Source organism: Phoxinus phoxinus, assembly GCF_949152265.1.
Source record: "Phoxinus phoxinus genome assembly, chromosome: 8".
Classification (NCBI taxonomy): domain Eukaryota; kingdom Metazoa; phylum Chordata; class Actinopteri; order Cypriniformes; family Leuciscidae; genus Phoxinus; species Phoxinus phoxinus.
In genome coordinates, this window is record NC_136883.1 from 29,281,522 (window position 1) to 29,309,477 (window position 27,956).

General features: G+C 37.1%; 1 protein-coding gene across 1 annotated transcript; it reads left to right on the forward strand.

The window, feature by feature from the left end:
• Window positions 1–1,057: 1,057 nt before the first annotated feature.
• Window positions 1,058–27,048, forward strand: cpne2 (copine II). Its single transcript, XM_079621374.1, has 16 exons — window positions 1,058–1,397; window positions 6,728–6,930; window positions 8,691–8,870; window positions 9,038–9,112; window positions 9,199–9,270; window positions 9,363–9,446; window positions 9,579–9,668; window positions 11,261–11,359; window positions 13,187–13,270; window positions 13,660–13,719; window positions 16,637–16,770; window positions 16,877–16,931; window positions 17,692–17,743; window positions 17,860–17,993; window positions 25,707–25,943; window positions 26,524–27,048. Exons 2-16 carry the CDS (start codon window positions 6,757–6,759, stop codon window positions 26,629–26,631), a joined length of 1,638 nt encoding a protein of 545 aa, XP_079477500.1. The 5' UTR covers window positions 1,058–1,397; window positions 6,728–6,756; the 3' UTR covers window positions 26,632–27,048.
• Window positions 27,049–27,956: the final 908 nt, after the last annotated feature.

The window sequence follows — 27,956 nt, forward strand, 5'->3', positions numbered from 1 at the left end:
CTAAAAAAAGTAATGAATTACTAGCTACTAATTACATCTTCAACTGTGTAATTAGATTACTGTACTGATTTGATTACTTATTACTAATTACTTTCCAAATCCCATATCAACCTCAACCAGTTGAACGATAGACACGAAATAACCTTTCTTTCAAATTGATTCTTTCAAATAAACAATATACAATTGCATAAATTATTCTTGAACTGACCAAAGTATTTAAAGGGAGAAGGTTATATTAAAAGCATAGATTTTGACATTAGATTTTGATGTTAAACCCACTATTGTTTATATAGAACTGTTCACTAATCTATACAGTATTTAATGCTATTATATCAGATTAAATTTCAGAAAAATTCAGAGTAATCCCTTACTTTATGGGACAAGTAATTAGATAGTAATTAATTACACCCATCACTGGTTAGGACAATAGGCTATACCTATATCAATTAAATTTGTACAATTAAACAACTAAATCATCCTTGGAAATAATACAATTAATACAGAACTGAATAGTAAGTGCTATAAAATATTATAAACTGCTAAATCATTCACAAATTGGCCTCAAACTTTTTATGCATACTGCAGTTTTACTGCTAGATGGCAGTAAAGCAACACTAGTAAATTTGATAAGGATGCGGAGTGCGGACCGCAAGTCTCTTGAATGTTTTATCAGGAAATACAGTTCAACTGGATTAAATCAAACATGCCAGTCACTGTCTATGGTGGCATGACGTGATGTACAACATAATCAAGAAAAAAAACATGTTTTTGCGTGGCGTCCAGGTGTTATAGCTTTCAACGATGAGGATGACAATGACGAGCAAACCAGTTTAAAGAGTCAACAGAAACATTATTGACAGAGTGAAACTTGTGAAATTGAGTCGAATGAAACCGTAGACAATACGCATGTTTGATTTATTTTCTATAAAATCTAAGTTTTCCTCACAAGTTGTTGAGAACAATGCGCGCGCGTTTCCGTGCTCTTTAGCAAAATACATCAAGATACGACAGGCACACATGTAAAGCACAAATGTGTTACTTTCTTTTCTTCTTTTTCATCTTTTTTTTCGATGGTGGCATAGCTCAGAAGAGCCTAGCTCACGGTAATGACAGATGAGGACACGGGCGGAGTTCAGAGCTGTGAAAACTAACTGTTGGTTCATTGAGCGCGCGACTCTGGAGTCTGCACGCGCTTTAACTGGGCGAAGCGCTTTCTTCTTCTTTAACGCCGTTTACCTTCTGATATATGCATTGGGATCTCTCTCTTTTTTTGGGGCTGGATAATGCAATCAACCTTCAATCCTTTTGACACGCAGAGTTGCTGCCACCAACAGTAGAAACACCGACAGAAGACGCTGAAGAAAAGTAGATTGCGTATTGCCAGAGAGCTTCGAGAGGTGAGTTATTATTGAGTTATACAGTGACTTCATGAAGTAATCATTTCGATTCGCAAACACGCAGGTTTGTTACATTTTAACGTGTGAAAGGAAGTAGTATATGCATAAAGAGTTCCGATGTGGACGATTAAGAAAACAACAAACTGACAAGCCAAAATTTCGAATAATAATTATGCCATTACAAAAGCATCAGAACAACCAAAGAGAACTCTGAACATCTTGAGGTAATGCGTCATACAAGCGTTACCAAGATGATAAAAAATGAGAACTCTTAAAAATACAGTTGCAAAATGTGCCAAGTTCTTAAAAATTATCTGTGAATTCAGATAAAAAAGCAATTCCCAATGCCAAAAGTCGCCCAGTTTAGCTTCATTCATTCTAATCCTGTTGATTTCATGTTTTGGAAACATTTGCATTTTTCTACAAACTATAGGCTAGATTTAATAAATCAGGTTGTGTAACCATCTCCCCTGTATAAAGTACTAGCCTACACTTTCCTTGCACCTTTAATACTTATACTATTTAATACTAATAATATTTTAAAACAAAATTGCTTGGCTGTTTGTCGTGAAAAAATAGCAATAAAACACTTTGTCTACTAATGCTCGCAATTGTTTTTCAAGCCTTTCAATGAGATGCTCATCATAGAAGAGGTGTATGCACGTTCTCTTTGAATGGATTGCATAGATCCAGTCAAAAAAAAACATAAAAAGAGAGCAGCACTTCATTGACCCAAGTTTTTTTTTCAGTTGGAGAATTTTTAACTGCATGTAGAGTAGACTGCCACAACCTCCATTCATATTGTTCTCAGTCAGCCATTATACCCCCCCCCCCTCCCCAACTGCATGGATTAACACCTTATCATAGAGTAAACAGGATGTTGCCCTTTGTAATCTTTAAGTGAATATTTAGTTTGACAGTTGAGCAAAAGGGTGATGCTTAAACTGCAACACATCACATAGATTCTTGAATAATATTGACATTTAAATAAAATAAAAATTAGTAAACAAATTAATCACAAAAAGCAAACTTACAATTAATATTGATAAGAGAATATTTACTTTGACATTAAAGAGCAAATTGAAGTGTGAATTGAATCCTCTGTGCTGTTAGTTTGCACATTTGAATCCTATGAACCAATGAACCATGAAGATAATGCATAACAGTATGACGTGGAAATGATGTTGTAAAAAGTCCATTGAATGGAAAGTCTCTAGATGTGCGATTTACGGTGGTCTATGTTCCATGTCTGGAGGTTTGTCACACAAGTCAGGTTAAATCACTGTTATTTTGGAGTTTTGCAAAATAAATGACATAAACTAAAGAAAGGTTGTGTCTATGGGTTACTTCTCTTCTCTACACCTCAGTTCACAAAAACAAACTCAAATAGTTTCTACTGTACTTTACTTACCAAGGAAGTCTATGGGGCAAAGCATATTTTTGATAAAACATTTATATTAATTATTCCATACAACAATGTTTTGTTTGAGCAAAAAAGTTTGTCAAAACAAACCTGTGATGATGAACTATATGATGTTTACAAGTAAACAGTGTATACTTATGTCAAATCTCTTTTAGTTATTATTTCACATTTATATCAAACTTACTGCATTTACTTACACGGTCAAGACAGGAGTTGAAATATCTTATGTCATTTTTTTCCTCTGTAGTATAACATAACATAAGATAGCATAACATAACTTTATTGGGTACAAATACGCATACAAATATCTTTCAGCCAATCACATGGCAGCATCTCAGTGCATGTTGACATGGTCAAGACGATCTGCTGAAATTCAAGCTGAGCATCAGAATAGGGAAGAAATGTGATTTGAGGGGCTTTGAACGTGGCATGGCTGTTAATGCCAGACGGGCTGGTCTGAGTATATCATAAACTGCAGATCTACTGGGATTTTTACACACCACCTTCTCTAGTGTTTACAGAGAATGGGTCGAAAAAGAGAAAAGTTCTGTGGGCGAAAATGCCTTGTTGATGCCAGAGGTCAGAGGAGAATGGCCAGACTAGTTCGCCGAGCTGAAAGGCAACAAATAAACTTAAATAAGCACTCATTACAACCGAGGTCTGCAGAAGAGCATTTCTGAACGCACAATACATCGAACCTTGAAGCAGATGGGCTACAGCAGCAGAACAACACAATCCAGTCAGATAAGAACAGGAAACTAAGGCTACAAATAGAAGTTTGGCAAAACATTGCCTGAGTTTAAATTTCTGCTGCAACATTCAGATGGTAGGGTCAGAATTTGGAATAAACAACATGAGAGCATGGATCCATCCTGCCCTGTAGTAACGGTTCAGGCTGCTGGTGGTGTAATGGTGAGAAGGATATTTTCCTGGCACACTTTGGGTCCCTTAGTACCAATTGAGCATCTTTTAAATGCCACGGTCCACCTGAGTATCGTTTCTGACCATGTCCATCCCTTTATAAACACGGTGTACAATCTTCTGGTGGCTACTTCCAGCAGGATAGCGCACCGTGCCACAAAGCTCAGATCATGTCAAACTGGTTTCTTGAACATGGCAATGAGTTGACTATATACTCAAATGGCTTCCACAGTCACCAGATCTCAATCCAATAGAGCAGCTTTGGCATGTGGTGGACAAATCTGCAGCAACTGCGTGATGCTATCATGTCAATATGGACTAAAATCTCTGAGGAACGTTTCCAGCACCTTGTTGAATCTCTGACATGAAGAATTAAGGCAGTTCTGAAGGCAAAAGGGGGTCCAGCCCAGTTCTAGCATGGTGTATCTAATAAACTGGACGGATATCTCATAGATAGCAGTGCAGTCTGATGTTTTTCATGATCCAACAATGAAATATGCAATATTTCTACAGTCCGCATTATTTATTGTGACTTCAGTACGAGCAATATAATCATTGTAATGGTTAATAAAATCATAAAAGCATACTCCATATTTGATTACAGCCCTACACTTGTTTTCCACGCGTTAATGTGGAGCTGTGTATTATCTGGCACTGCACCTTGGAGATAAGTGATGAAGTGTTGAGTTGATGATCACTTAGAGGTTAAGTCATCTTGGATCTGTGTTGCCATTTTGACCTCAAACGGCGGGCTCGTGTCTGGATAAGACACTGAATGATTTTATGGACATTGGTCCTGACAACAGCGATTACATTAGGAAGCGAGGTTAGAGGAGGGTTAATCATTTGTGGAGTGTTTCTGACGTTGCACGGACTCATCCGGTTGTGCACTTTCTTGAATGAGAGTTAGTTGAGACCGTGTATCTTTTTCCATGACATCACGGTCATGTGGAACGTGTCATTATTCTGGGAATGGTTCCCAACTCCGCCGCACTATATAATGGTTATTTGAATACAGAGTACGTTTAGAATCCGAACAACCATTACAAACTCAAAGATGCCGGTGTGGGACGGAAACTTAGGTGAGTTTTCCCAGCTTATCAAGAAATGTTTCCATTGTTTATAATTCAGTGTAAGATGTTTGTCCACACTGGATTTCCCCCCTAATTTTCTTTAGAAAAAAAGCAAACATTGAAGGAGGTACTTACAATGGATGTGAATTGGATTGCATTTTGTAGGGTCAATATTATATATATTTTTTCTCTCTAAAATGATATTAGTATTGTTTGTCTTGTCTACATGTCTGAAACAGTGAATATGTTAATGTTTATGGATTAGCCCCATTTACTTCCATAGTACAGTTTCTCACTGTAACCAAGATTTTTGCTTTTTTAAAGAAAATTTACATAAGTTGACATTTTTTAAATATACTTTTCCCCCCAAATGTGTGCCAATGGAAATGATGTGCAGTACTAACTTGGATGAACTAGTACCTCTTGACATGATAAGCCGTAGTGCCACAGGTGATGTATTGTAACATGATCGTGAAGTCATTTTCACTCATGCTTTGTCTATGGTGGTCACAGCCTAATTGTGGTTTGTGACATTAACACAGAAAGAGACAGTGGTACATCAGTATCTAAGCAACAAGAGCCCTCGCTGTATTCCTCATGTCCTGGTGTGAGGCTCGTGTTCTGCGTGCGCGAGTGTCTGCGTGCATTGATGCTTGTGGAAATCATAGAGTGTTCTCATGTTTAGTGTTTATTTGAGGAGTTGTTTGTCAGGGGACCGTGAACTCAGGCATCCCCGTCTCAGACGTGTGGCCAAGTCATTTCTGTCAGAAAAGGGCAAACAATGCGGTGTATTTATTTTTTCTTTTTTACAAGGTTCCAGTATCCTAATAATATATAATTATATATAATATATAATAATAACAAATAAAAAAAACTGTAAAGCCTGACATACGGAATAATAATAAACTAAAATTAAACTAAAACTAAAATGTAAAAAATGCATATGTTTCTTTGAGTATTTTAGTTGATACATCAGGTTTTTATGGCTTATAGGACAATTTGAACCTGGAAATGAAAAAAACCCACCTAATTTTGAATCTGATTAGGCCCAAAATTTAGCAAAATATGCAATTTGCTGCAGTTGATAATATTCATATGGCCAAAAAGTTCTGATAGCTTATGATGTAAATCAATGAGATCTTTATAACATTATAGCAGAAAACGGACTTAAAATGCATATAAATCAGTTGGCACATATCTCCCAATATCTTAGTAAGAATATATTTTAATGCTTAGTTTTTAGTTTTTTTTATTATTGTGGGGGGTAAAACAATGTTGATTAATATAAATGTTCCTCAAAAGCCTGAGGTATCATATTTGTTACTCTCATTTTAACATATATTTTTTAAAATGATGTGTGGATAATCAAGTAAATCAAGTTTTTAGAATAATAATAAAAGTAATTTTACTTGCTAAAGAAGGCATGTGTAGATTTGGAACTTTTTTCAGTTTTGATTATGTTGGGTATATAGAAATTTGCATTTCAAATGTGATACAATATTGCTTTTTAAAGAGGATTAGACATACAGTGACTTTCAAAAGTCTGAAACCACTGTTCAAAATGCTTGATATATCAGCATAACATAACTTTGATTTGAAAAATGGTTTAACCTGGCCGGAAGACCTGAGCTGTTATTAAAAAGCATGCTTAGAGTCAAATTTGCTTATTTAAATTGGTCCTAGATAGTACTGTATCTCAATATAATTTAATTTAATTAATATTATTTAATTAAAGTAATATTCTAATACTTAATATGTCCTATCAGTTTTATGTCGTAGTATTTTCTTGTTTAAAATGTTCAAAAATGTTCCGTTTATTTTCAGGTTAAAATAAATTCTATGTTTTCTGAACAAATAATACTTTGAAAATGAGTATGCAAGTGAAAATTGAAATAGTGTTTTGTTGCCCCCAGGGTCTGGGAGAGGAGTTACTCCCATCTCCATGGCACATACTCTGGCCTCGGGCCCCGACGCGGGTCCTGCCATTGGGACCCAGCACTGCATCACAAAGGTAGAGCTCTCCGTCTGCGGCTCCAACCTGCTGGACCGTGACGTGGCATCCAAGTCTGACCCTTTCTGTGTTCTTTTCCATGATGTGGATGGCAACTGGGTGGAGGTAAGGAGTGATGAAATGGGTTCATTTTCCACCTTACCTTCAAAGAATAGTGGAGTTATTTTGGTTAACCTTTAATCAAATCTGGTAGAGATAGAATGAAGAGAGAAGATTGACATGCGAATATGAAAGAAAAGAAGATGGAATTGGGAGTGTTATATCTTAGGGGACAAAAAGTCCCAATTTGGAAGCATAGAAGCTGAAATAGCTGGCATGTAGGAAGAAAAATATAATAAAAATGAACCAAGAGGAAAATAGGTTGCAGTAAACATAGTACAGTCTCTACAGGACCATGCCCTCAGCGGTCCGGTCATCGCAGGCCAGTGCTGCCGGTCGGTAGGCCAAGCCAGTTCATGAAATCACTCTTCCACGGTACACTGTAGCCATGGAAACACCGGGGACAAACAAAGGAATGGGTTTGTGGTATAAAAATGCATGGTTAAATGCATTTTAGAACATGATGTGTTCAGGAATTTAGAACGCTAATAATAAATGACAATTTACATACAGATAAATAATAAACAAAAACGTTGGCCAAGCTCTCTTTCATGTTCTCATGATCTGTACACCAGTATAGTAGTGATCGTCCATAATGCAAAATAATTTAATTCTTATTACTGTAGTATTTAATAATACATTGCAAATAAATATATTTGGTAACACTTCAGCTCTATATTCTATATTACTAGATTGGTTGTTTATTAGTCATTATAAAGCACATATTAATGCCTTATTCTACATTCCTTAATCCTACCCAATACCTAAACTTAACAACTACCGTACTATTAATAAGCAGTAATTTGGAGTTTATTGAGGCAAAAGTCATAGTTAATAGTGAGAATTGGACCATAATCTAAAGCGTGACTCTATTTTTTTTTTTTATATAAAGATATACTGTTGTGCTGTCTTTAATTTATGCTGTCTTGAAGTTAATATTTTTATTACAGTAATATTTTATTACTCTACTAGTAATGAGAATATATTAAGGGTCAGTAATGGGAATTACATATAAAAAAATAAATGACAAAAAAACAATACAAATGATTGCAAAAAACAATTTACAAAAAACATAAGAAATTGTAGAACTTTTTTGCTTTAAATTGCCATGAAAATAATGTTACAATCCCAAATTTTATTAAATATGTTTTATGCAAAAAAAAACAAGTGTTTGATTTGATTATGGGATGAGATGTGACTTGAGAATATTGGTAAATTAATCAGCCAACCTGATATATTGAACTATAATTAACTTTTAGCATTTCAATCTCTTTTCACTTACTGTAAAGTCGGCAAGCGGAAGTTGAGATCCTTTTCTTCCCTATTGTGATGTATATCCGAGTGAAACGAAATGTAGAGTGGATGACTGGATTTCTTCCTCTGGAATTGATTGGATCGTAGGGAGTTGGGCGTTGCTAACTAAATGGAGGCAGACTTTGCAGTCAGTTCGGTTGTGATTTGTGAAGGATATTTAGATTCGAGGGGGAGAGGGTGTTGACTTTTTTGTATAAAGATTACAAGTGCACATGAATTAAAAAATAATAATAATGTGCATGGATAAGTAATTTATTTTAAAAAAAATACTGCAGCACTCTGTAAAAAATAAGAATGTCAAAAAATAAGAATGGTCAATTTTAATTTCAGGATGACTGATAAGCGGAGATTCATATTTGTATTACACCATTGAAAGACACATCATGTGTTGTATAAAGTTGCTCTATAAGGTGTAAATTCTGATAATCACCTGTATTTGCATGTCATTTCAGCTGGCCCGAACGGAGACGGCCGTGAACAACCTGAATCCAGTATTTGGTGTGAAATTCCAAGTGGATTACCACTTTGAGGAGGTCCAGAAACTCAAGTTTGCCATGTTTGATGAGGACAAGTGCAGCAGCCAGCTTTACGAACACGACTTTCTGGGCGAGTTCACCTGCACATTGGGAGTGGTACGGTAACACCAACACATTTCACCGGCTTCCAGATCAATCTGCTGTATGCTGTTTCACATCACTATAATTGGATCATCTTAAGCTTTTATGATCTTAGTTATGATAAATTAGCTCTCTGTATCGCCTCTACTTGTGCATTTATCGGGCCATCTGTTCTGTTTTAGATTGTGTCAAATAAGAAGCTACATCGACCACTGATTCTGGCTAATGGCAAGCCAGCAGGGAAGGGGGCCATCACAGTAAGACGCCACATAACACACCATAACAGACATATGCATTGATAGAGTTCGTACTAGAGACTCATGATATGCTCCGTTTTGTCTAGATAACAGCCCAGGAGTTATCAGACAACAGAATAATCACCCTAACCATGTGTGGGAGGAAGCTAGATAAAAAGGTGAGTTAAGAGGTTGTGATAACCATTCAAGCACTTTAAAAAGCACTCAGCGATAGAAGATGATGATGTTTTTGTTTGTGGCTGTTTTTCAGGACTTTTTCGGTAAATCAGACCCCTATTTAGAGTTTCACAAACAAGGGGATGATGGAAAATGGATGATGGTTCACAGAACAGAGGTAAGATGCTAAATAGACTGTGTTGCTGGTACTCTCATTTATATACAATTTTGTTCTACAGTTTTATCAGATGTTAAGCTTGTAGCCTGTGTTATTGATAATAGCCGTGTGTGTGTGTGTGTGTGACTTCAGGTCATTAAGAACACTTTGGATCCTGTATGGAAGTCTTTCACAGTGCCTCTAATCTCACTTTGTAATGGAGATGTGGACAGAAACATCAAGGTGTGTGGTTTATATATTAAGTACATATTATGCTATCTAGTCTTATAGTCTGTGTTTGAAGAGTCCCAGTAGAACTTAGTCTAGGTCAATTCATATAAAAATAAAAACATCATGTTCCCCCTTTACGTGGAATTTAAATGCAACTTCCAAAACATTATTTGTAGCTTTACAGGTTTAATATTTATTATAGGTGAAAAAGGCTGTTTTTCTTTTTTAGAAATCACGTATTTCTATTTAGTACTAAATTGACCTAAAGGGACAGTATAGATAGACCCTTTTACAGCCCACTAGATCAAATAGTTGCGCGCGCATTTTGGCAACTGAAGTGGTGGTGTTCCCCACTGGCTCTAACGTGTTAGCAACTCCGAAAGTTTATCAAAACGGTTTCCCAGCATCAAAATGTCTGGTTGTTACGTTTACGGTTGCACTAATCGATATTCCACCAAGGGGCTTAAAGGTTGTGTAGGTAAGAATTGTCTAAAGAACTTTTTTTCAAATTGGCTTAAACTGTCTTTATATACCAATACATAATTAAAATGTAAGTACTTTGAAAAAGAGAGTGTAAAAATTGAGTGACTATAGTGTATTTAATCTTCAAAAAACAGCTCATTCCTACCGGGACGAAACAAGTGATTGGCTTGCGCGACTGTCACTCTCCGTCGCCATGACTACCGCCGCTATTACTGGCTCTGCCCACGTGCGCGCAGTCGCGCACCCGTTTTTAGGTGGGAGTGAATGGAATTAATGAGCTGTGTTTATTGAAGATTAAATACACTAGAGTCACTCAGTTTTTTATACTCTCTATTTCAGAGTACTTGCATTTTAATTATGTATTGGTATATAAAGACAGTTTAAACAAATTTGAATAAAAGTTTTTTTAGACAATTCTGACCTACCCTACCTTTTAAGTTTTATAAGATTCCGACAGGATCACGGCCATTTCAGTAGAACCGGCAGCGCCTGTGGCTGCAGGCGATTAAACGTGTTGATTGGAGCGAAAGACATAATAAAAAATGCTCGCGTATGCAGCACCCACTTGTTTATATACTGTCTATGCTTGACACTCTGCTGATTCTCGCCATACTTCCGTTGCCAATATGCGCGTGCATACGTTGCTACGTCATCATTGTGTACAAACAGTAAAAGGGTCTATATGATATAATATAATACTACAAAAAAATTAAGCAGCACAACTGGTTTTAACATTGATAATAAGAAACTTTTCATCAAATCAACATTTTAGAATGATTTCTGAAGGATCATGTGACACTAAAGACTGGAGTAATGTCTGCTGAAAATTCAGCTTTGTCATCAAAGGAAAAAAATACATTTTAAAATATATTAAATATAAAACAGTTATAGAATTTTTAAAAAATTCTGCTGTAACAAAATGTCAAAGCTGCTCTTTTTCATACAACCAAAAAGCATGATGATTGATTGCTGTCAAGATTTTTGCTTGGTTTATAAAATAAATGCATGTCTTATCTCACCCTGATGACCCAGAATTAATTTAACAAAAGAGTTTAATAGCCTCCCTTCCCTTTCACATGTTCATACGTGTCACAACTCGCACTAATTGTGTGATGTCACAGGTGCTGTGCTACGATTACGACAACGACGGAGGCCATGACTTCATCGGCGAGTTTCAGACCACCGCTAACAGGATGAGCGAAGCACAGGACGCAGTGGAGGTGGGCTTTGCCTTCAATTAACACTGTAGAGAATCATCATTTCCAGAATGTAGGAACTAAATGCGTGAAGTAAAGCTTGGCTCACATTAATGCCTGCCACTCTTGCGCCAGAATACTATGTGAGTACTAGCTATGCCTCATTATCTGGCATAATGAAGCTGAGAATTAGTGAGTGAGAGAGGGAGAGACAGAGAGAGAAGGAGAAAAGAGGTGGGAGGGAGAAACAGAAGAGTGTATAACTGGCTCTTTTGAGATGCAAATCGCTCTTATTTTACCGCTGCCTTGTTTACCAGAACAAGCATTGTTTGTTGCCAGTCACACTTAGGCAGAACATGCGTAAATGTTCTCCTGGAGAAAGAGTAAGTGTACTAATTAACATCCTTTCACTGGTTTCAGGTGCTGACATTCTGTTGCACAGCCTTAGCTTAGAGATATGATGAATTTTGTGCCATGTTGTAAAGGAATCGAGTGCCCGCCCGCAGTGGTTGTTACCCCTCGGTGTTCACATTTCACTCGAATGCTCATACTAGAATTCACAGATGATGCTGATACTTCAGAATAGACAATGTTACTGTATGGTGGCTTCTATACAGCAATATCTAAATTTTATATCTCAAATTTGCTTAAGGGAGACCTTAAAATAACAGTATATATACAGTACACACACACACACACACACACACACACACACACACACACACACACACACACACACACACACACACACACGGCTTGTGCATTCAGAATTGAATTGAGAATGACTCCTGAATTCCAATTAAATTCTTGAATTTGAATTGATGTCAAAACCTGGACCTAGAATTACAATTCGAATTTGAATGAAAGGAAGCAGAATTGCAATTCAATAAAAATTCTACACTGTAAAAAAAAATTTACATCCCCTAGTAAAAATCTTCTAGTGACTGGTCACATCTAAATTTTTCAATTAGTCTGACATATTATTTCTCATTGAGCCAATGTTAACAGACTATTGACCAGTCACTAGAATGTTTTGACTTGGAGAGGTTACATTTTTTTTTACAGAAATTCATATACGTGTATTTAAGTGAAGTGTTTAACAATGAAGATTTACAGTATATGTCAGATATGATTGCATTATGCACTTTGTATTATTTGATTACTTTGAAATGAAAATAATATTGGAACACACCTAATTAAACAACATTGACGGGGTAATTTATTTCAAGAATTTGATCATTATCTATATTTTAGAACAAAATGAATGCAGGGTTGAGGAGTGACTAGTTACGTGTAATGAAATTGTTATTCAATTACAAAATTAAATCGTATTATTGAGGTAAAATGTGTAATTCAATTAGTTACTAATCAAATTACAGTAAAAGGAAATTGCTTTGCATTGATAAAGTAATCCAAACCACATTTATAATGGGTAACTTATAACAGTAAGCAATTACATTTCCAAAGTAACCTTCCTAACACTGAATGTATTCAACACATCCTTTCTGTTGTGTGACTGTGTGGAATTTCTTTGAATTGCCATGAATTTAATCCCACTTCCTGTCATTCCAATTCAAATTCAACTTCCTGTGGGGCGGAGTCAATTCAATTCAAATTCCAATTCATGAATTGAATTGAGGCCAATTCTGAAATTCTGAATTTTGCACAAGCCTGACACACACACACACACACACACACACACACACACACACACACACACACACACACACACACACACACACACACACACACACACACACACACACACACACACACACACACACACACACACACACACACACAAAATAGAAATGATTTAAAATGGACAATAACACTGCTCTCTGTTTACAGGTTGAGTTTGAATGCATTAATCCCAAAAAACAAAAGAAAAAGAGCTACAAAAACTCTGGGATCATAATTGTGAAGTCATGTAAGGTAAGCAAATATAAAGGGAAAGCAATTTCACACATTCGCTATGCACAGGCAACAAAAAAAAGCGGTATTAAATACATTCTGCTTGCACATTAAAGCACCTTCCTTGTTCTGGCTTATTTAATTACATTTATATTACAAAATAAAAGGCCTTTAATTGTGGCTTCGCTGTAAGGACAGATTAGTTTAATAGTGCTAAATCCCCTTTAAATAACATAATATCAGCACAAAACACCTGTCACTCCTGCACCGTCACCTCTACTGATGGATTCAGCCATTAAAACAGAATATGACTCTCTATTTGAACTTAACCATTTTACAGCCTTTAGCTTAAGGGAATGTCAAAGGGTGCTATATTTATGTGAATATAAGATGTATTGTTCCTTTGTTAGATTACGAGAAACTACTCGTTCCTGGACTACATTCTGGGTGGCTGTCAGCTCATGTTTACTGTGAGTATGCTAACGTCACCTCTGGAATTAATTGTCTGTTGTTGTTTTTTTCTGTCACAGATTTGAGGGGAGGGGAGGGTTCATGCATGCAGAATGCAATAACATCATTTGTATGCAGATGATTTCGAAAATATATTCTGTCACTGACAAAAAAATCAGCTGAAAAGCACAATGGCAGAATGCAATCAAGAAGGTCGTGAAGAGTCAGATTTGTGTGGTGGATCCATTTGATGGTTTACATCACTGAGTTTTGAGAAAATTATGGTTAAAGTCAAATTTGTTGAATCCGATAGACTAATAGCCTGTTTTCTTTAGTGCACTGTCCAGTTGAGCAGGCTCTATATATGGTTCCTTTATGTGACTCAATTGCCTTCACCCGTGTGATTGGTAAGAAATGATACAGAAAGTGAGTGAAAATCACAGGTTGCTATAGTTACAGTGTGCTGCAGAGTAGAGGTTCATGTCTCTCATTTGAAACTAAAGACAGAGAGACAGGGGGATGTAAAAAAAAGAGAGAGGGAGAGAAAGCGAGAGAAGCCGTGTGAGCCTCTGAACAAAGGAAAGTGATTTCGATATTTTGTTCGCGTGATGCACGGTTGTTTGTTGCCCTACAGATTATGATAAGGCCTTACCATGACTTCACCAGTAGGGCAGTTTCTGCATAGATTGTTATTATTTAAAAAAATATTTATCTAGCTTTTAAAGGATTAGTTCATCCAAACAAGAAAACATTGTCAACATTTTATTCACTTTTATATACTAAATCTTTTCTGTAAAAAAATAAAACGGAGAAATTTTGAATACGATTTTCCATACAATAATATTAAACAGGGACAGGTAATTTCGAGCTTCAAAAGGGAAGTCAAAGCATCAAACAAGTGGTCAATATAACTATCTTCTGTAGATAGTTTTATTAGCTCATGCACTCACCCCCCTCAAGTGAGCGGTTAGTTATTGAGTTGAGAACGGATCAGTTTGATTCATGAATGAATCATTCAGAATCGTTCAGGTTTTGTGAACTAAACAACCGATTCAGTGAAAAAAAAAGATTCCTCAAAAAAAGAATCTCAAAAGAAGGATTTGTTCACTACTTAGATTAAGTAACTGATGGCAAAATTATTATTTTTTGGATGAACTGTCTCTTTAAGTTTTAAATATAGACAGTATTTGTCTAATTTTTCCAGTGCTTTTCTTCAGAGCTGCAGCTGTGATCTCAGTTTTCAGTTCTTGTGCAGCTTCAGTGCAGCTGTTTACCAAGTGCTCCTCACAGCATCTTTATAAAGGCAGTCGAGATCAGGGTTCAGCATTGGGCAAACAGACTCCTGAAGTCAGCATTCAGAAGCGGTGTTTTCTCTTTATATTGAGGCTTTTACTCACCGTGGGCCAGAAAATGGCACAATTCTTGAGAGGCCTGCAGGTTATTTTTATTCATTTAATTTAATTTAATTTAAGTAGAAATCAAAAAATGTAGTTTGTTGCAGTCACTAGGCTATAACTCATTTTAAGCTGTGCTTCTTTTTAAACAAAAAGTTAACCCAAAATTTTTTATTCTGTCATTTATGGTGCAATGGTGGAGGCAGTGCCATTCCTCCCTATACGCAAGTACTCAAGTTGCGTATAGGGCCCCCTTGCTCTCAAAGATGATATAAAGCCTATGGCTGTAATTAATAGAATTTTAGTTTAATTTTTTATCTTGGTTTCCAACGATTATGAAAACACAATGCCGCATTCAAAGTGGTGCTCTGTCGCCTTTCCTATAAGCAACATCCAAATCATGTATGTGACTGTCGTAACCAGTTTCATGCCGGACTTGCTCGATTCTAAAAAAGGAGTTAACAAGCGTAAGCAGTTTCTATGTCCGCATGGACAAGAATAGGCTTCTTTGGGCTTCTGGCGTGTGCTTAAACAAAAAATATGTCTGAATGTCCGTCTTGGGAAATTTTCATTTAAACGCATTCAGTTATGTCTTAAGTGAACATGATCAGTTGGGAAAGTAATCGAATGCTTGTCAGTGTATTAGATCTGTGCATTTGGTCTTAAAGTGACAGCAGCCTAATAAACCTGCTGCTATCTATCGTTTAGACTAGAGTAACTAATGAAATCAAGATAATCATTCACTGCTCTTCACTAAATCATTTTAGTAACTTTAATTCATACGGTGAAGACACTGTTGCACTGTTTTATTTTTTACATTTGAAAAAGCAAAAATATCTCCATTTGTGTTCCACAAAAAAAAAAAAAATCATTTGAAATGAGGGTGAGTTAATGATGACAGAATTTATATACTGTGAAGGGCGTATAGTAAAGTCCATATTTATCTATTGCAAAAAAGGTACTCTCACAAAGAAATAAAGAATGTGAAGTTAACAGTTGTAACAGCCACACCAGAGAAAATATCGTAGACATCACTTTGGTTTAGACTCATGTGCTAAACTTCACAGCTCAGTCACCCGGAGGCCATGACAGGCAATGTGAGGATGACTACAAGAAAGGGCACCCTCATTCTGTCACCTCCAATTCCCTTCGCCCTATCATTTCCTCTCTCTCTCCTTCATTAATCTGTTTCCAGCCCCGGGTGGAGTGATCATCCAGTGGTTAGGTGTGCTCTAGCGAGTGTGAAGGTTAGACACTGGTCTCTCTGCACTGGTAAATGTTTCTTGTAAGCATGTAGTCCGAGAACATGTCTCCTGGTTGATGACTGCCATAGGACAGAGCTATCAGATCTCAGCTTGAGCAGATCTGACGGTTCAACCTCCCTGGGTGATAACAACATCGCCTTTAGCTAAGAGCTTTGATGCCCCACTAACTGAGGGAAAAGCTTATGAAATGCATCGTACTAACAGCTGCTTGTCTTTTTTATAGACCAGCTCAATTGGCACACATTACCGTATTACATTGTGGATGTGTGTTTCTCCAGGTTGGCATCGACTTCACAGCGTCCAATGGAAACCCCAGGGAGCCGTCATCTCTGCATTATATCAACCCAATGGGCAGCAACGAATATCTGTCTGCCATCTGGGCTGTAGGTCAGATCATCCAAGACTATGACACGTATGTAACATTGCTTTTAATAAAAACACAATTTAAAGGTCTACATATGGCCACAAAAGCAGTGTCTGGTAAAATCACACGTCTCCTTCACACTTCATGTCCACAGGGACAAAATGTTTCCTGCACTTGGATTCGGGGCTCAACTCCCACCCGACTGGAAGGTAAGAAAGATTGTCCGTAAGTGTGCGTGCATTTTTGTCAATGTAAATTTATTTGTGCATGTTTATTTTTGTGCATCTCATACTAGTTGTCCTTTCAAATAATCAAATGGAATTGAATGCGAAAGCCTGCTAATGCTTTCGGAACTGTGAAATGGAAACAAGAATGTGAAGTGCAAGACAGAGGAGAGGTAGATAAAGAAAATGAATAATACTCACATATCCCAGTGATTATACAACTGTCATCCCATCTGCGTTGCCATGGCGCTGAAGTGAATACAAGGAAGTCTGAGGGGGGCATTTCACAAGGAATAAATTGCACCCGCCGATAGCGCCGTTTATTTGCACACGTTGCGTTTGTATTAGCACCCGATTCACTGAAAGGAAGTATGCAAATGATGAAAAAGTGCACTTATCTTTGGCACTTCTTGTATTCCCAGTAATAACATTCTTCTCCATCATTTGATCATCATTTGATGAATAACTGCTGTCATGATCAATAGAAATGTTTCACTTCTGTAATAAGCCGAATTTACATAAAAGAGTTTTAAGAAATTATTTATATAATAGTAAATTATCAAATAAATGCATTCTGGGTGATCATTAGAGACTTCTTTAAAAAAAAAACTCTTAGTGACCACAAACTTTTGAATAGTAGTATATCGTAATTTATATTAAAATTACATTAGCTCTGTTTTAGTTGTATTTTTGGTGTTTTTTTCCAGCTACTCTAATCGTTGTTCTTTTTCTCTTTGTATTCCAGGTATCCCATGAATTTGCAATCAACTTTAACCCCACAAACCCTTTCTGCTCAGGTGAGGCTAACAAACATCGTATTTTCAAATAACGATTTGTTGTGCCTGCAGAGACAGGATAAAGTTGATGTGTAGAGTTACAGTAGCATAAATGATGGTGTTTTATATGCATGCAGGTGTGGAGGGGATCGTTGAAGCTTATTCCAACTCCCTGCCTCACATCCGCTTCTATGGACCCACCAACTTTTCCCCCATCATCAACCACGTGGCCCGCTTCGCTACCCAAGCCCTCCAGCAGGAGACTGCCGCAGTGAGTACCTAAAAGTTCAGGAGGAGCATGGTTTTTCTGCAGGGAAAGTAGGAAGGAAGTCTAGTTGGTTAAGCTAGTCTTGTGCTATAAACCATTCATTGCTTGGATGGACTTAATTTTTACCGTTTTGGAAGTACATTTAGCTTGTTTGGTATTGTATAATAACTTGTGCATTGGATAAATGATGGATTTATCAGATAACTGTTTGAAACGCTTGCCATCTGTTGGCCATGGCAGTCTCGCATGTGAAACTGAAGCACTTTGGAAATCCCTCTGGATGAGAGCATCTGCTAAATGTTTTAAATGCAAAAGCAAATGACTGTCTCGTGCATTTTGCCTGCTGTCACTGTTTAGCAGTTTAACAGTTAATGGCCGCTCATTAAATGAACAAAAAGGCTTGTCCTCAAGTCACAGACGGATGTGTCCGTGTGTCAGAGCAGTGCCGGACAACAAGTCTCCATTTAAAAGCATCATTAGACTCATTACATCCCATTACTTTTGTCAACTTGGCCTATAAGACTATGAGGAAAAACGGGAGTGGATCCACACCCACTTCACATAAATCTCTCCACTTAGAGAAAAACAGTGTACTCTGTGTTCCCCTTCAAACATTGAGTGGAAAACTGTGAAACTCCTCGGTTTCTTAGATATGTGCAACGTTTGAGCGAGGTACACGCGAGCAGACTAGGGCTCACTCTCTTCTGCGATAGCACAATGTGTCTGTGTTTCATCAGGCAGGGTGTTCCCGCAGCTTTCCACTTGTGAAGTTTAGCTCACTCTGTTAACTTCCTGTTAGCGTGTGCAAAATTTGCTTCAGTCTCTACTGTGGCTCTGCAAGTGCCTCTTGGCTCTAGCTGATTCTAAGCTTGCAATTTTGAATTAATTACTAACCTAATCAACTGTAGATTGATTTTTTTTCTTTTAAATATTTTCATCTTTTAAAAAATCTCTCACTTTATCTGCAGCACAGACAATTTTACTGTTAAATTGACTGTTTTGCTTCACTGTACTCAAGGAGAAGTACATACAATAATGACAATTCTGTCATCATTTGCTCCCCCTCATGTCATCGCAATATTTTGTGACTTTCTTAGGATTGGAGTACAAAAGGTGAAGTTAAGCTGAATGTACTGGCTGTTTTTTTTATCCATACAATGAAATAAAGGGGGCAGTGATTGTCAAGTTGAAAATATGCATCACAGAAGAAGAACAAAACCTCAGCACTCACATCTCACATTTTGTTACTGACATGCCAATATGAGTAACAATTTTGAGCAACGACTTTTATGGTACGTTTTATGTCCTTTTAGCTTGACAGCCTCTAGTCACCATGCACTTTTATTATACCGTTCAAAAGGTTGGTTAAAAAAATGACAGTAAAGATATTTATAATGTTACAAAAGATTTATATTTCAAATAAGTGCTGTTTTGAAGTTTCTATTTATCAAAGAATCATGAAAAAATAAATCCACTAAAATATTAAGCAGCACAACTATTATTAACATTGATGAACTTTGAAGATGTTTTTTGAGCTGCAAATCAGCATATTCAAATTATTTCTGAAGGATCATGTGACTCAAAAAGACTGGGATGAAAATTCTGCTATGCCATCACAGGAATAAATAACATTTAAAATATATTAAAATAAATACATAAAAATAGAAAACAGTACTTTTAATTTGTAATAATAATTCCCGATATTAGTATTTTAACAGTATTATCAATCAAATAAATAAATTGGTGAGCATAAGAGATTTCTTTCAAAAACATAAAAAAATCGTACCATCCTTAAACTTTCGAACAGTAGTTTATATTGAAAACAAAAAAGTTTTGTTAGAGTTTCCAGAATAGGGAGTTGAAACATGGAGCCATCTTTAAGTGTCATATGGAAATCCCATTTTTTTGAATTTATATTCATAGAGAGGTTGTGTATATGCAGATGGAAAAAAGTCAGTTATCCAGTCCTGCCGGTGTGTGTGTGTGTGTGTGTGTGTGTGGGATGGGCGTGCCTGTGTGGTCGTTTGCTGTCGTAATATAGGCAACAGGACTGACCCTGGCTCAGCAGAGCCTAATTGCTCCATAAGACACTCACAAAATGTGCCTTTGGTTGTTAGTTCAAAGTCTGTTGAGGGGCTTTGAACAGCAGTGCACACAATTTCTCCTGCTCTTATTATCAGCCCTGTGGAAAACAACCATTAAAATCCCTTTTCAATTAGAGCTATTTATAGAAGTAGATTCAGCGAACAAATGTTCTCTCTTTTCCCCCAGTTGTTCTTGGGTTTTAATGACTAATGAGGCTGCACCCTCAGGTCTGTGTAAAGGCCAGCAGCGAGGCCGGCTTCAGAGGAGGAGAGCGGAGCGACGCTTTTCAGTTGTTGCGAGGGAACAAGGCTACACAGAATGCCAGGGCAGTCATCATACCGACGATTGGCATGGCACGCAAATGTGCTCCAGACTTGATTAGAACATTTATAACTCTAAAATGAAAGGTTTAAATAAGTTGAAATTAGATCTTTTTTTTTATCAAATTAAAGGGTGACTCATGAAGCCTCTGAAGTACAAGCATTTTTGCAATGTATTGCATATATACAGTACACACACACACACACACACACACACACACACACACACACACACACACACACACACTCTTTATAATACTGTTTAAATAATTTCCAAATTGTTGTAATTTTTCCATTTATGTAATATTTAAGTAATTTCAACTTAAATTACATTAAACTGACTTAAAATTAATTGAATCTTGTTTAACTTATAAAAAACAGTTGATGAGTTAAAGCAATGTAAAAACATATGTTGTCATAACACATAATCATATTGATCATATTATTTTTACAGTGTACATATATTGTACCTTTATTTAAGGCCTTTATTTAAAAATCATTGTAATGAATTACTATAAATTTCATAGAATTATATAATAGTATACATAGATCAATTATATAAGCAGTGTGTGTATATATACTTATATATATTTTCATTGCCATTAAAGTGAAATAACTGAACACAAACATACAAGCTTGATAAAAAAGATAGATCTAGAATAAATTTTCAGATGGCACTTAGAGGTTTTTGCATCTGAAGTCTTCATATATATTATTATTATTATACAAATAAAATGTGTATAAATTATATTAAATTGTATAATTTTTGCAGCAATGAGAATATAATCATAATAACCCACAAGTTTATTATTAATATTTACAGGAAAAGTAGAATGTCAAAATGCTTATAAAGAGTTTGAGAAAAATATTCATTGTCTTGACTCTTTCAGCAAAACAATTATTTTTCTCATCTGAATTTGGGGCGAAATAAAACCTGGGCATGTTTTCTTGGGATTCACCCAAAAAATGTTATGTAATGAATTACAAATGAACCTCTAAAACGACTCAGCTGCTTACAGGGTTAAAATAAATTAAAATAAAACAATGAAAGCCAATGAAATATGTAATTTAAATAGCGCCATCTCTCCTGGTGCTCAATTAAAATATCATGTCAATCAAAACTATAACCTGAGATGAGTGCAGGCAGTTCATCTGGTGGCAGATCATGAGCTGAACACAGTGCTGAACTCACACTTCTGAGCCAAACGCTTGGCCTGGAAGGAAAACTTAATAGTTAGTTATTATTTAACCTCCATCAGGAGAGCCTAGAGCGCTTTCTATCCTTAATTGCACCCTGTCACCTCCAAAAGATAAAAATGGGTAGTGAAGAGAGATAGAGAAGAATAGAATAGTAGGAGGAAGAGAGTGCTGTGGGCTTGCAGCGTCTCTAAAAGCAGAATGGGTTTGGTGAACTCCTCAAGTGTGCTATATTATTTGTTTCCACTACAACTAAATGGCCAAGGGACATATTTGCGAAATTAGAAGCTGAAGAAGAATCTTCCAGAGAACGGTTTCCAGATCAAGAAATGTGATTTCGTAAGTGCTGGTGTGTAAATTTTGTGCTAGAACACTTTATGAGGCAATCAATCAATTATATGTCTGTAAATATTCAATTAAGCGACGTATGCGTCTCTGCTCTGTGTAATGAGACGCTAATGAGCCTGTCTGTTAGCACATCAAAAGCCCAGACTTCAGAGGCCACAGCAGGGAGGAAGAGGTCACTGTCATACACAGTCCACTGCTGGTGACGCTGGGCAGGGGCCGCAAGAAGCCCAGCAGCCAGCAGATACTAACTGTGTTTAAGCCTGTCCAAACAGTGTCTTTGTAAAGGTTAGGGAATCCAAACGAATTAGGATTGTGCGCAAACGTGTTTCCTGCATTATTTTGGGGTTTTTAGTTTCTTATGTGTCGGTTATTTGGATGCTAAGAGATAAGACAGCTTGTGTGACTTTGTTATGTTCTGAGTGAGTATATTTAGGACGGTTAACACAGTGTCTACAGGAAGTGTTGCCCACAGTGTCTCAGCAATACAGTATGGCTGTTAGGGCAGGGGGCACAGCCTCGTTCCTCGTTCCGTTACGCATGAATGTACTGCTCATTTGGTCATAATACATAAGGGAAGAGGGCACGGTCTTGGATTTCCTCTGTTTCTGTTTAGATGGATGTCCACTGTTTATGTTGCCTTCTTGGTAATAATATTCTGTCTGCAATCCCGGAGGCCGCAATTTCAGGACCGCAGTTCTAGGACCCTAGTTTTTTGTGTGTGACAGCGCACCTACCGAATCGGAGAAACGCAGTCCCAGGACCGCATTTCCATTCAGTCACAGGAGATCCACACTCCAATCCAGAAGGGGGCGCTCGTGGTAATGTAATGTGGTTTGCTACCAGTAAAAAGCGCAAAAAAGGAGAGCCGATCGATCGGTATCTGCGGAAAGATATCAATAAAACAGCTTGAAAATAATATCTCATGTAGCATTACATTTACCTCAGGCATTTAGTGTCGACAGCAGGTTAGTTCACTAGAGAAATGAACTCTTGAGAGAAACATGTCGTATATGCACTATATTAGCCTATTCATTATATTTACTTAACCTGTCCTGTTAGTAATGCCTTGATTATTTAATAATCATGTATGTTTAAATAAAATTTGTCATGAAAACAAGTTATGACAGCCACTGTGTAAATGATTATATTTCAAAAATGAATTGGAGTTATTAATTAACTTTATAATTAGATTTAGAAGTTAATGCAAATTTACACTAGTTGTTGATTATATATCTAAAAATAAATAGCAACTCAATTTAATAATTTGGGCTCGGTTGTTAATTGTAACCTTTAATATTCTAGTAATGTGCAATTAAGGGCTTCCCATATAATTTACAACATTAGCTAAGATATATTTATTTATCCTTAAGAAAATTGTATAATAGAATTTATTTAAACACATACATTTGTTTAAAAAAACAGTTTTTTTGGAGCATTTTTAGGAATATATAAGTGGTACTTGCCTGTTCTAAAATCGCCACCATGATGGTAGTGTGCTCTGGGTACTTGTCTTCATAAGCTCTCTATTATTATGCCATAGACTGCATAAGCAATTCAATATTTTTTTAGAGCAAGCGAGGGAACACTTGAGCATGTTGTTTCATTATGCAACGCTGTTTGGAGGCTCAAAGATTAGTTATCCACAAGAGTGTGTACTGTGGTAAATACCTGATTTTTATCTCAACTTACCACAGTGAAAAAATAAAGAACAATTTCTCATCCGGTATGCTTATTCAGGTCACACCACCAGCTAAATTTAAAGCCAATTAGCTTTTAAACCAGCCTCTAAAGCCCCAGTTCCTATGTGTAACTTTTGCTGTGGCAGATCCAACTTTCTTCTTTCAGAGAGTGTGTAGTTAGGCTGGACTCCTGGAGGAAGTATTGAAGTATTGTGCCTATGAATTATGGTTTGAGAGACGGGCAGCGCTCCATGCTAAGTGTTACTGTCAGAGAAGAGCAGCCACGGAGAGCAGGAGGGAGGGAAAGTGACAGCGTAAATCCCTCCACACATCTACTCCAGCTTCTGTCTGCCTGTTTTGTGTGGGGGGAGGGCCGTGAATTACAGCCCATAAACGTAACTTATTTTCCTTCACTCTGTCTTTGTATCTCAGAGTAAACTGTCGGATTTGGGGCTAGATGAAATATCTGTCATTAGCAGCTCTTGCTAAATACTGTTGTTCATAAGTAAGGGTTAGAGGTTTTTCAAAACGTCAAATCATTGAGCTTGGGCTTTTCTAAGCGATTATACAGTATATATGATTTTCACCAGGTGGATGATAAAAAGGGCAAAAAAACATTTATATTAAGAATGTACTCCATGTCTAGGGCAGAGAAAATCATAGAAATGGCACTTTTTACTTGGGACTTGGGTAAGAAAACCCCCAAAACACCTCCCAGAACACTTTAGTAACCCGCTAGCAACCACTTAGAACAGCTTAGCAACTACCTAAAATTCCTTAGCAACCACATAGCAACTATTCCAAACACCTAGCAACTAACCAGAGCACCATCGTGGACTCCATGTCTGGCCTAGAAAATCATAGAAATGTATCTTTTGAATTGGGACTTAAGTAAAGCACCCTGAACACTTTAACAATATGCTAGCTACACTCTAGCAACAGCATAGGAAATACCACAGACACCTTAGCAACTGCATAGAAACCCTCTAGCAATTACACCAAAAATCGTAGCAATGCCCTAGCAACCACAGCGACCAGAGCATTGTGTACTCCATATTTAGGTCCAAGAAAATAATAGAAAAGTCTCTTTTGTCTTGGGAAAGTAAACCCACTAAACACCCTAGCAACACCTAGAACACCCTAGCAACACCCTAGCAATCACCTAGAACACCCTAGCTACTGTACATCCTAACAACTGCATTAAATAAAAGCATTTGTTTGCCACGTGTTAGTTTCCCTACATCTTGAAACTTTGGGAACAATCTTTGATAGATGAACAAATAATGTTTTTGGTCATTACATTAAAAATAACATTTAAACTGAATAATATTTAGAGCTTTGAAGTGCTGGAAAAAGTGAAGCACTTGAAAGTCCTTGAAAAGTGCTTGAATTTCACTCTCAAAAGCTTGTACGAGCCCTAAATATGAATAATGTAAAAACATTAGACTATTTCTGCCACAATACCATGTTTACAGTTACAGTTAAATCCATGGTGTATGTTGGTGATTCGTGGACTGAAAAGCCAACTGTTTTCATTCATGGCACAATGTTTCTCCTGGTTTCCACATCAGCTCTGTTTTATCTGCTATCTATGGTTTATAACAGAGAAATTCTGCGCTGAATTTGAAAGCTTCTTACTAGATAACGCAGTAGCGATGTTATTAATACTGTGGTGATGTTTCTCATATGCAACAGAAATGATTCTCAATCTTTTCAGTTGGGCAAAGTGGTGGTGGCACCAGTGCGACCTCTAACAAATTTAGTCGCCGCAACAGAAAAAAGTAACTAAATGCGAACATTTGGTTGCAGTCTAGAGCCCTGACTCTACCAGCCACCCCAGAGCACCCTTGTGGCGCCGCGCGGGTTCTGTATTGGCAAACCACATCATTTTCTTTGAAAATGTAAAAATCAAGTTGCATTTACAGTATCGGAGCCTCTGCTTTGATATGAAACGGGTTGATTTACCAAAATGATTCCAGGAAATTTGGTTCATGTGCTATTTAAGAGTACAGCACTGGGATGAAGAGATATGTGACCATGTGACCTTCCACTGGCTCCTTTTATAGTTTCCCTTTCTTCTTTTGCAGCAATACTTCACACTACTGATTATTACTGACGGAGTGATTAGCGACATGGACGAAACACGTCACGCTATAGTGCAAGCCGCCAAGCTTCCCATGTCCATCATTATCATCGGGGTGGGCAATGCCGACTTCACCGCCATGGAGTTTCTGGATGGAGACAGCAGCGTGCTGCGATCCTACACAGGAGAGGAAGCGGTCCGAGACATCGTGCAGTTTGTCCCGTTCAGGGACTTTCGCAACGTGAGTCCGATTCCCTCTCTCACTTGATTCTACACTGGTTCAGTTATATAAAGGTATTGTCACTGGGTGCATGATTCAATGCTTTAAAAATGGTAATCTCAATGCAGGGTCAAAAAGTCTTTATCGAGCAGCAGCATCAAACTCTCAATATTATGCAGATGAATTGACCCAGAGGCTTTAGCTTACGCATATAATCAATATTTCTGTTGCCACAGACCTCTGGATAGTTTCTTGTTGTTCTGAAGTGAATCCAATACTGAATCACGTATGTAAACAGAATCTTCAGTAGGAGTGCGAGTAGGCGGTCTGTGGGCCATGTGATTTCCTCAACAGCAGGAGGGAACGGGCAATCACTACCTCATTTGGGCTCCATTCAGAGGAAATTAAAATTCATTTAGCTTAGAGAGAATATGGAAGCAAACAGTGCCAAGATTCACCGCCACACAACCGAACGTGTCTGCCATTTCTTCGTTTTCATTACATGGAAGTGGATTTAACAATCCAACAAGTGTCCACTGCCAGCTTGTACTTAAAAATGCATCCTCAATGATGTCGTTGCGTGTGTTTGTTGTTCTCGCAGGCTCCGAAGGAAACTTTAGCCAAATCCGTATTGGCAGAGCTGCCGCAACAGGTCACACAGTATTTCAAACAGAGGAACCTGTCGCCTAGCAACACAATGCCGGAATAAGAGCCGGAAGCCTGAAGTTCACACTGCATGTTGCCAAAACCTGCTAACTGTTTACAAACCCTCCTTGACCAATTCAATGGACAAAGTGCATGTTTTTTCTGTACATAAGTGTTTTTAGTAAATGTTTTTATTTATTGGTTTATATATATAAATATATGTATGACGAATCATCGATTGAAATGCAACGGCCATTTGTGTGTCTATCACAAAATATGTAACAGTGTTTGGCTGAATGTAACTTTATACTACCGTTTTCTGTGTTTTAAGAGAAGTGACAGCTAAAGAGTACCCTTTTATGTAGTGATTTGTATTAAGTGATAAGCGTATGGTGCCATGGTCAAGGTGGTGTTGTTGATTTTTGTACAGTTTTATCTGTTGTTTGTTCTACTCAGGTCAATAAATTTCATTTGAGAACATAATGACTGGCGCACACATCACATGATGCACAAACGGATTAGAGCTGCAGGTTGTTAGTGAGTCACAACAACACCTTCAAGTAACACTATTTCTAAGTGATCAAGCACTGCTGTTGTTTTAGAACACTTTGTATAGATCACTTTGATCTAAATCTAAATGGACCACATATACTTAAAGGATTAGTTCCCCCAAAAATGATAATCCTGTCATTAATAAATCACCCTCATGTCGTTCCAAACCCGCAAGACTTTCGTTCATCTCCGGAAAACAAATGAAGATTTTTTTTTTAATGAAATCTGAGAGATTTCTGTCCCTTCATTGGCAGCCTACGCAACTACCACTTTCAAGGCCTAACGGTAATAAATACAAAATATTAATCTCCAACATAAGTTGAGTTAGACGCAAGAGCAGACGTTGCGTGAACGCACGTTCGAGATTAATATTTTGTAAATAAAGTGGTAAATAAAGTTTTTTTTTTGCACAATCAAAGCACTCGCTTCTTAAAATTGAAGCTAAACCACTGGAGTCACATGGATTATATTAATGATGTCTTTAGTACCTTTCTGGGGCTTGAAGTAGTTACATAGCTGTCAATGGAGGGACAGAAATCTCTCAGGTTTTATTAAAAAGATATTAATTTGTGTTCCGAAGTTGAACGAATGTCTTATGAGTTTAGAACGACATGAGGGTGAGTAATTAATGACAACCACAAAATGTCATTCCAAACCAATGTGGTTAGTTCTCACACATCAAGCAAGCATTTGAGAATCCGTGTTTACCATAAATTCTATGTATGTGCATTGATCAATGTTTATATATGAATAAAAGCGTAAATTAAATCTGTTCATCATATAAAGCAACTTTTTGAAGCAAGAAAATTTTGGTTGCATGGACTTTCAATGGATAAA

Coding starts and splice junctions, on each gene's coding strand:
- cpne2 (XM_079621374.1), top strand. CDS start 6,757: ATGGCACATACTCTGGCCTCGGGCCCCGACGCGGGTCCTGCCATTGGG. Junction 17,744..17,859: donor CACAAACCCTTTCTGCTCAG/GTGAGGCTAACA, acceptor ATATGCATGCAG/GTGTGGAGGGGATCGTTGAA. Junction 25,944..26,523: donor CGTTCAGGGACTTTCGCAAC/GTGAGTCCGATT, acceptor TTGTTCTCGCAG/GCTCCGAAGGAAACTTTAGC.